Raw genomic sequence first — 9,397 nt, forward strand, 5'->3', positions numbered from 1 at the left:
GCTCTCCCTCCCAGCGTTGGGGCCGCCCACTTCCCAAATGGCTGCTGCCCTTTCTTGCATCTGGGTGCTTTGACCTACTTACAGCCCCTGCTGCAGCCTGGGGATTGCTTCTGGGAGGTGGTTCCTGCACTCTGCCATAGTTCAAATGGTCAATTAAAGGCTTGACTGAGCAGATAGGATGGGCAGAGCCCCTCCAGCATCCACAGGCTGGCGGCAGGGAGGGCCAGACGTGCAGGGCTGGGCCCAGCAGAGAGGGAAGGGACCGTGTGCCCAGGGCTCAGCCCTAGGTGCAGAAAATTGCTCAGAGGAGGATGCTGGAGGATGTGAGAGCCTCCTGGGCAGGAGGTGGGAGGGAGGGGAGCATGTTTGGGGAACAGCAGGCACTGCTTTGGGGCCAGGGTGCCCAGGGAGGTCTGAGTTAGCAGCAGGCTGCTTGCACTGCCTAAATTACTTACCAGCTTTTGCCACCTGGGATTAGAAAGTTGTGGGATTTGGTTAATTTCAGGGAAGAGCAGCGCAGTCACTGTGGTTTGCAGAATTTTTCTTGGCCACCTTTCCTGTGGGATGAGGGCAGAGCATGTGTATGTCTGTGTGTCCCTATACCAGGTATATGCCCTGAGCTGGGACCTTTCCTTTGCTTGCAGAGGCTCTTCTGGAGCAGGCCATGATCGGGCCATCACCGAACCCACTCATCTTGTCCTACCTGAAGTATGCCATCAGCTCCCAGGTAATGACATTCCCCACGCACTGCAGGTGTCACCTCACAGCCCACATTATCAGGGAGTGGGCAAAGAACCCAGGGCGTGGAGTTGGTTATGAGGAGATAGCCCCCCCAGATCTCCCATCTTGGGCTTGGGCAGGTGACTGAGGGCTCAGCACTTACCCAAGGCTGGGATGTTCCTGTCAATAGCCTCTGCTTGGCTGCAGGCAGGGTGGAAATCCTCCCCCTCTGAGACCCTCTGCATTTTGTATCGCCCCAAGTTTGTGTGAAACAAACCAGCATCACCTCAAACTGCCAGTTTGGATTTGTGCTGCGTCAGTGTGTGCGGTGACAGCAGCAGGGCCATGCCCTGACCTTGCTGTTCCTCAGCAACGAGCAGCGCTTGCAAACCTCAGCCGCCAGCATGCAGCTGCACCAGCTTTGCTTTGTGTTTTGTTCACAGATGGTGTCTTACTCCACTGTCCTGACGGCCATCAGCAAGGTAGGGCTCTGGCTGAGGGTTTTCTCTTTACTTGTGACGCGTGTATCCACTTCCCTTGCTGCAGCTCTCCCCAAATGTAGGTCAAGTGGAAAATGACATCCTCTGCTGAGTCAGCAGTGGTCAGACAGTGCAGATTACTGCCTGTGTCCCGCTGGGACAAGCTGCTGCCACACTGGCGGGTCCTTCTCTGGGTTTGGGGATGCCTGTGGGTGTGAAAGCCTCAACCCTCCATCGTGTGGAGCCTGCCAAGGCCCCAGTGTCCTGCATGTGAACCACAGCCCAGCTGCTGGAGACCACATCCCTCTGCAGCCGGTGGTGCTGGGAGCTGGTGGGTGGAGAAGCAGCATGGCTCAAAGCGAGTGCAGCCACGCGGTGCTGTACCCACGGGTGCTCAGTGTCCCCATGCCACATGGGGACATGCACTCTGCGGCTTCCTCTGCTCCATGGGGAGCAACAGCCCCTTGCAGGCTGTGTTGGGCCCCCCACCTCTCTCTGAGCATCAGCCTTGTCAGGGTGCCCTCTGATCTGAAGAAAGAGGCATTTAGAGGAGAATAATTTCTCTTCTTCCAGCTCTTTGCAGTTACTGGGGAATGGGAAGAGGAAGGTGCTGGTAGCCCTGCAATGCTTGTGTTGCTTTGGGGTGCTGCAGGCTGAGCTTGGAGCTGTGCTGCAAACATGCCACAAAGCCCCAGAGAGGGTGGGGACCCTGCAGTGCGGCTCAGCACCCATATGGGGTGGTGGGTGCGCTCCTAGTGGAGGGTAGAACCAGTGAAGGGCCAGGTGACAGTGACCACGGTGCCGGATCCTCCTCGTGCCCTGGTCAGGCAGAGAGCTGACCTTGAGAGCCCAGGCTTCCTCCTTCAGAGCAGCGTGTGCCTAGCACAGACCTGCGGGCTGGCACTGGCCTGGCAGGGGGGCCCCATCTGCTCTTTGCCGAGGTGTGGAGCTGCTTCTGCTGCCCCCAGCCCCGCAGCCAGCCGGGCTCCTGGCACACGCTGCTGGCACATGCCACAGTCCTGCACAGGGGCTGGCACTGAGCCCCTGCCACAGTGAGCTCAGGCCCCGCTGCCGGGGCCCTGTTGCCTCCTGCAACCCTGGGAGGGCATGACCCAGCCGAAGGCCAGCTCTGACCTAGTTCTCATTCAAGTGGCTTCTGGGCTGCTGCCAGGGTGAGCGTCCTGCAGCCAGCCCAGCCCATGCAGGAAGGGGTTGAGTTTGTTTTCAGAGCTGCTGGAGCCTGGCAGCCCCCATCTGAAGTGTCTCTTTGTTTCCCTGCTCTAGTTTGATGACTTCTCCCGGGACTTGTGTGTTCAGTCGCTCTTGGAGATCATGGATATGTTCTGTGACCGCCTCAGGTATGGTGTGGCACTTCTAATATGGCAGTACTGGGAGCTGGTGGGTTCTGGCTGAGCCCAGGGTACCCTCCGTGTCAGAGAGAGGCAGGTTCCTCCTACAGCTCCGCATCCATTCCCAAGGTGCTGCCCTGGGCGTGCATGGGGAGAGCAAAGGGAGTCCAAAATCCCACCAGCTTTATGGGAAGCTACAAGAAACCCACCTATTCCGGATAAACGTCTCTGCCATGATATTCCTGTCCTGCTCAGGTAGATAGGGGTGGGTGTAAGCCCTGTGGCCTGAGGGTGTCTGTCCCCTCAGAGCATTTCCTTTCTCTTGTGTGGCCTTCCCAAGGCCCTGGCTATGCGTCCCCTTGTCTGCCTGTGCTGCCTGAGGCGCTCCAGCCATCTGCCTTGTTTTGCTTCGTGCTCTTCCGCTGGTGTTGCAGGGCCCAGGGGAGCCCAGACAATTCAGGCCACAAAAACTCTTTTAGAAAGCTCAGAAATCTTCCTGTTAACCCCTGAGAGCCTCTTCTGGAAGGCTGTAGCAGAGAGTGTGCGGTGGGGGCAGCAGGAGGACAGGAGGAAGGTAGCAGCTCTTCAGTGACATGAAAGGAAGCAGCAGCAATGAATATGCGTCAGTCACAGATGTTGACAAGAAGCTGTTGCTGGCTAACTGCAGAGCTGGCCACTTAATCCAGGCACCCTGCCTAATCTGATCCTCTACTTGATTTGATCAAAACTACTGGCCCCAATGATTTCTGCATCAGGAGGGGAAAGCGTTCAGCTCTTGCAGCACACTGATCAATACTGAGCTTCTCTTAGCAAGATAATTTAAAGAGAGGTTTGGAAAGTTTCCCTGGAGTAGAGTGGCCAGAGAGGAGGCTGCAACTGGGGAGATGTTATTTCCCCTGGCACAGCTGGGATGCAGATTGGGATCTGCAGCAGAGGAGCTGGTGGGCTGGGCTGGAGCATGGGATGTGGGCTTGGATTCCCCAGCCTGCCCTGTCTCTGTGCCTCAGTTTCCTCAGGTCAGCATTATAGAATCACAGAATGGTTTTGGTTGGAAAGGACCTCAAGATCATCCAGTTCCAACCCCCTGACATGGGCAGGGATACCTCACACTGGACCATGTTGCCCAAGGCTCTGTCCAGCCTCGCCAGGGATGGAGCATTTACCACTTTTTTGAGCAGCCTGTTCCAGGGCCTCACCACCCTCACAGCAAACAACTTCTTCCTTACATCTAACCTGAACTTCCCCTGTTTCAGTTTAAACCCATCACCCTTTGTCCTAACGCTACAGTCCCTAATGAAGAGTCCCTCTCTAGCATCCTTGTAGCCCCCTTCAGACACTGGAAGCTGCTCTGAGGTGTCCATGCAGCTTCTCCAGGCTGAACAGCCTGAACTTTCTCAGCCTATCTTTGTACGGGAGGTGCTTCAGCCCCTGATCTTCCTCGTGGCCTCCTCTGCACTTGCTTCAGCGGCACAGTGAGCATGGTGCTGTTTCTCTCCCCTGTCCAGCTGTCATGGCAAAGCTGAGGAGTGCATCAGCCTGTGTCGGGCACTGCTGAGTGCCCTCATCTGGCTTCTGCGCTGTGCTGCCTTCTACGCCGAGAAGGTGAAGGAGACGCTGGATCAGGTGGCTGCTGAGGCCCAGCTCAAGATGTGTCTGGAGCGGCTGGAGAAGATGCTTGGGAGCACCAAGAACAGAGCCTTGATCCACATCGCTAAGCTGGAGGAGACGTGTATGTCACTGCCCTGTGCTGCGGCTGCCAGCGCTGCTTTCCCATGGATGTGGCTGGCCCTGGGGAGGTGGCATTGCCACCTCTCCCTTCTCCCTTCCCGGCTCCTGCCGCATTGTCCCTGTGTCTCCAAGCCCATCCATCTTTCAGCTCTGTTGCTTTCTCCTCCCTGGCTCTGTGCCACCCTCTGCCCCCTCCCCTCCATGCTCCCCTTGAAAGAGCAGCAGAATTAATGGGAAGGCTGCCTGAACTGTTCCTGGGTGCATGGTGAGCCCTGTGCTCTGCCAGCGTGCCTGTGTCTAGCCAAGAGGCTGTGCGAAGCCAACCTGAAGCAGGAGCTGTTGGGTTGCACACAGACCCTCAGCTTGGGTTTACAGAGGTGCACTGACTTCTGCTCACTGTGGGGAGTGTTACTATTGCCGCTGTTAAATGCCTGCCCTTCCTCCCCAGCCTCCTGGAGCACTGTGGAGCAGTCCCTTCTCAAGCTGGGGGAGAACCTCAACAACGTCAGCAACTCCCCGCTGCGAAGCCAGGCTGATGACTGTGTCTCCCTCATCAAGAGGTAGCTTTGTGCTGCTGTCTCCACGGGCTTGGAGGGTAAAATGGGTCTGAGCCCTCCTCTGGGTGTGGAGAGCCTCCTGCCTCCCTCCACTCTGGCTCCCTGCTTTCCTCTCCCTTTCTGGCTTGGACCCCTGCACCAGCAGTGGGCTGGGGCTGGCAAGACACCCTGGGTAGGAGAGGGGACAGGACTAGTGGTGACCTGCTGCCTCAGGGAGCTCAGGGGCTTGGCTGGGAAAGGAGGATGGGACAAGAAGAGCAAGGATCCAGTGATGTGTGCTGTCCCCTCCTACCCAGCATCCCCACCATGCTCTCAGTCCACTCTGAGCAGCTGAACAAGACCGGCTTCCCCACTGTGCATGCTGTGGTGCTGCTGGAGGGGACCATGAACCTCACTGGAGAGACCCAGCCACTGGTGGAGCAGCTGATGATGGTGAAGAGGATGCAGGTACAAAAGTGGCATCTTGTTCTGCTCAGGGTTAGCTGCGGCTGTGGGACCAGGGTCTTGCTGCAGCTCCTGTGCTGGTCTTGGTCCAAGTGTGTGGGTGCAGCTGCAGGGAGCAGCGTGAACCTATCAACACATTCACAGGGAGTTCAGGGTTTGGCTGTGGTTGAGGGAGGCACTTTATTGCCTTTCCAGCACTGGTAGGGGATTGTCTGTGTGTTCTGCAGCGCATTCCCTCCCCGCTCTTCGTGCTGGAGATCTGGAAGGCCTGTTTTGTGGGCCTCATTGAGTCCCCGGAGGGCACAGAGGAGCTGAAGTGGACAGCCTTTACCTTCCTGAAGGTATGGCCTGAGCCTGGGCCTGCTGCTGCCTTCTCCGCACATGCTCAGCCCCTGCTGAGCACTGAACCCTGGCAGAGCAATTAGTTCTGCTCTCGCACAGCGTGAGCCTGTGGCAGCCCTCCTGCAACCTGCTGAGTATCAGCTTTGCTGTCCTGGACCTCTTTTTAGCCCAGCCCCGCTTTGTTTTGCAGAATGGCTTTCCTGAGATGTTGGGGGTGGGTGGGAATTGTGGCCTTTGAAGGATGCCACAGCAGCCTTGGGGCCTGTATTCCCATAGCTCAGTGGTGGGCAGCCCTGGAGCAGTCTGCTTCACCTCCTTTTCTTTGTACCAGATAGAAGGAGTCAGTGTGTAATTTCACATGCTCTGGGCTGTGATGGGCTTCCTGCTGGGAAGTCCTGACTGCAGAGTGGGGTCTGCCTTGCTCGGTCACATCCTGCTCTGTGTCTTTCAGATACCCCAGGTGCTGGTTAAACTCAAGAAGTATCCCCAAGGGGAGAAGGTGAGTCTGGAGGGACATCGGGTTGAGCTGTTTGAGATGTTGTGTGCACAAGTGACTTGTGTTTGTCATGATGGTGCTAGGGCCTGGCCAGAGCTGTGTGGGGTAGGAAATGGTTTATGTCCCAGCAACCTTATTCCACTGGACAAGGTGGTGTGGGAGGGGAAGGTGGGCTTGTGTCATCAGTGCTCTGAGCTGAGTGCCTGGCTTTGTGCCCAGTAGGACTTCACTGAGGATGTGAACTGTGCCTTCAAGTTCCTCCTGAAGCTGACCCCTCTGCTCGACAAAGCAGATCAGCGATGCAAGTGAGTGATCCCTGTGTGCAGGGCTGACCTGCAGCACTGTGAGCCTGTGGCCAGGCTGTGCCACAGCCACCCCATCCTCTCTGTGGGGAGCAACGGTTCAGGGTGCTGGGGCAGCTCCTGGTGAGGCTTTTTGAGTTTCTGATCCAATTTCCTTCTTCCTGAGGACCTCACGCTGCCAACTGAGCAAGGCAGCGAGTGTGTGATAGCTGATCCATGTGTTGATGATACTGTGTGATAGCTAGAGCTGCTTCTGGCTCTGCAGCATCCTCAGAGGGGTGGGAGTGGGGCCAGGAGGGCAACCCAGGAGCCCCACTGCCCTGCAACACTGTCCAGGGCAGCAGCAGTGCTGTTTGTCAGGATTGCGCTCTCCTTTTCTCTTTCAGCTGCGACTGCACAAGCCTGCTGCTGCAGGAGTGTGGAAAGCAGGGACTGCTTTCCGAGGCCAACATGAACAAACTAATTGACAAACGGTACAGCCCTCTCCAAACCCAGGGTGACCAAGTGGGGTTAGAGCACCTCGTCTTGCTGTCCTTCTTAGGGGGGAGCATGATGGACCAGCTGTGATGCTGCTGGCTGTCCTGTGGCCTGGAGGGACGAGGCTTTGCTTTCAGTGACAGATTGAGTACAGTCTGTCCTCTGTCAGTGGCAGCTGGTAATGGCCTGAGGTGGTGGCCTTTCCTTGGGGAAGTTGGTGGGATGTGGTGGGAAGGAGTGAAGCAGGGTGGTGGGCTCCTGCTCACTGACATTTCTGTGTGGATCCCACAGGACTGTGGACAGAAAACAGGCTCCGTGCTTGAAATCAGCAGAGAATGCCAACATCCAGCCAAACCCAAGGCTCATCCTGAGGGCTGAGCCCACTGTCACCAACATCCTGAAGGTGAGTCCCCACCTGCATCTGTGCTGGGCAGGCTGGTGTCATCCCCACAGCCTGTTTCCAGCAGCACTGCCCTCACCAGGCAGCTGGGGTGGTTGGGAGGTGCCTGATCCCCCCTCTCTGCTGGACTGGAGGAATGGGGAAATCACTCCCAGCCTTGCTACACTGCCATGAAGACCGGGAGCTCCCTTCTTCCTCGGGAGCCCAGTGGGCACGTTGTCAGTGCCAGCAGCCTGAGCCCAGCCAGTTGTGCCCATCCCGCTCTCAGCCTCTTCCCCGCATGCATCTGCCCTGGTCCCTGGTGATGCCCTATGCCCTTTTTTCACCCTGGTTTACTTGCTGCTGAAAGCAAAGGATGTTTTGGTGGTAGTCATGTTGCAGCTGTCCCCTGTGCTGTTCCCTGTGGTGCCTGAGCGACCCACCCCTCACCGAGGCCTCGTGGGACAGCTCTCGAGATGATCCACTGCCCCTGTGGCCAGAGTTTTACCACTGGTCTGTACCACCCGTTCCTTGTGACTTCCTTTCCTCTAATTTTGTTTTGTAGACCATGGATGCAGATCACTCCAAGTCCCCTGAGGGCTTGCTGGGGGTTTTGGGCCACATGCTATCTGGGAAGAGCCTGGACTTGCTGCTGGCAGCAGCAGCAGCAACGGGCAAGCTGAAATCCTTTGCTCGGAAGTTCATCAAGTGAGTGTCCACCTGGATGACACTGTCCTTGGTGACCAGCAGGGCTGGAGTGAGCGGGCAGCCTCCCAGGCTCTCCCCCAGTGTCTGTATCCAGCACAACTCTGGTGAGGGCTGGGATTCTGGGGAGTCTGCACCCTACACAGCAGCATCCCATCTCCTTTGCTTCTGCCATAACAGAGCAGAGAATCCAAGTCAGATTGCTTTAAGGGTATGAAGGGACTGGCTCAGCCTCAGATGAAGGGTGCTCACTGTGTCAGTCGCCAGACGCCTGTGTCCTGGTTGGAACAGATGCAGCAGCACGCGTGGGGCTGTGTGATATGCTTCTGAGCAGGGAGGTCTGAGGCAGCTCCAGCTTCTTTGGAGGTTCATGGTATGGAGAGGGTCATGCTCAGAACTCCCCATGCAGAGGATGCTCTTAAGTGTGAGTGTGGGGTAAAAGCAGCTTTTCTGGACCTGTTCTGCTGCAGGGGAGCAGAGGGAGGAGGCAGCTTATCCCTGCTGTGCCAGAGGGTGTCTGCAGAGCCAGTCCCTGCTTTGGTCCCCGCCTCCCTTGCTCCTCCATGCGGGACATGGAGCTGGGCTGGGCTGCAGGAAGGGGTCTGCGGGCAGGGGCACCCCCTGCGTGTGTTGGGGGTGGGAAGAGGCCTGTCACACCCGGTGGTAATGCTTCACTGTGGCTCTCACTGTCCCCTTTAGGCTGAATGAATTCACGAAGCACATCAGCAGCGAGGACAGCTGTAAGTATGTGCATGGCCCAGCCAGGGGGTGTGGTTTGAGCTGCTGTCCCCCTGCTGCTACATGCTGCGATGCTGTAGGGCCTGGCTGGATTAAGCTGGGACTGGCTGCGATGCCTGAGCAAGCTGAGCTTTGCCAGGCCTGGCTTGGGGGTATGTGGCAGGGATTGGGGCACCCAGGGACACGCTGCCCTCACATGTGGCATGTGTGTGTCCATCTGGAATGTGGGGTGTTCTCTGCTTGCTCCTTCTCCCCAGCCCACCCCATGAGGCCCCTCAGGAACAGCCCGGCCCCAGTTCTCTCCCTGGAAGGGGTGATGTGTCAGCACAGAGCTCAAGATAAGGACTCATACACGCAAATTGCATTTGCATGTGATGAAACTTGTGTTTCAGAGTGCTCTGACCTTCCATGGTGTGGGGGGAGCCCAGGGATGGGCTGGGGCTGCTGGACAGAGGCCAAAGCTGCTCTGGGAGTTCAGATGGGGTAGAGGGAGGCACTTAGCAGATCCCCTGGAGCCCCTGTAGGCACACAAGCACTTGGAGTTAGAAAAGCTGTCTGGAGGAAGCTGGGAGGGTCAGGGGGCTCCTGCCTGTCTCCCTCCTTGTGGCAAGGCTGGAGATCATAGAATCCAGACTGTTTTGGGTTGGAAGGGATGCTTAAAGGTCATTCAGCTCCAACCCC

General features: G+C 57.3%; 1 protein-coding gene across 1 annotated transcript in view; it reads left to right on the forward strand.

Moving 5' to 3' along the window:
- The window catches only part of MED24 (mediator complex subunit 24), a gene marked incomplete at its 3' end in the record, with an annotated part of 17,647 nt that overhangs the window by 1,552 nt on the left and 6,698 nt on the right, over window positions 1-9,397 (forward strand). The window contains exons 2-14 of the mRNA XM_010017918.1: window positions 645-727; window positions 1,164-1,202; window positions 2,484-2,557; window positions 4,054-4,277; window positions 4,725-4,836; window positions 5,130-5,280; window positions 5,505-5,618; window positions 6,071-6,118; window positions 6,338-6,420; window positions 6,804-6,890; window positions 7,186-7,297; window positions 7,839-7,981; window positions 8,678-8,715. Coding sequence (XP_010016220.1) covers window positions 645-727; window positions 1,164-1,202; window positions 2,484-2,557; window positions 4,054-4,277; window positions 4,725-4,836; window positions 5,130-5,280; window positions 5,505-5,618; window positions 6,071-6,118; window positions 6,338-6,420; window positions 6,804-6,890; window positions 7,186-7,297; window positions 7,839-7,981; window positions 8,678-8,715 — 1,308 coding nt within the window. The remainder of the gene's footprint in view (window positions 1-644; window positions 728-1,163; window positions 1,203-2,483; window positions 2,558-4,053; window positions 4,278-4,724; window positions 4,837-5,129; window positions 5,281-5,504; window positions 5,619-6,070; window positions 6,119-6,337; window positions 6,421-6,803; window positions 6,891-7,185; window positions 7,298-7,838; window positions 7,982-8,677; window positions 8,716-9,397) is intronic.

This window comes from Nestor notabilis, unplaced genomic scaffold, assembly GCF_000696875.1.
Source record: "Nestor notabilis isolate BGI_N333 unplaced genomic scaffold, ASM69687v1 scaffold16807, whole genome shotgun sequence".
Classification (NCBI taxonomy): domain Eukaryota; kingdom Metazoa; phylum Chordata; class Aves; order Psittaciformes; family Psittacidae; genus Nestor; species Nestor notabilis.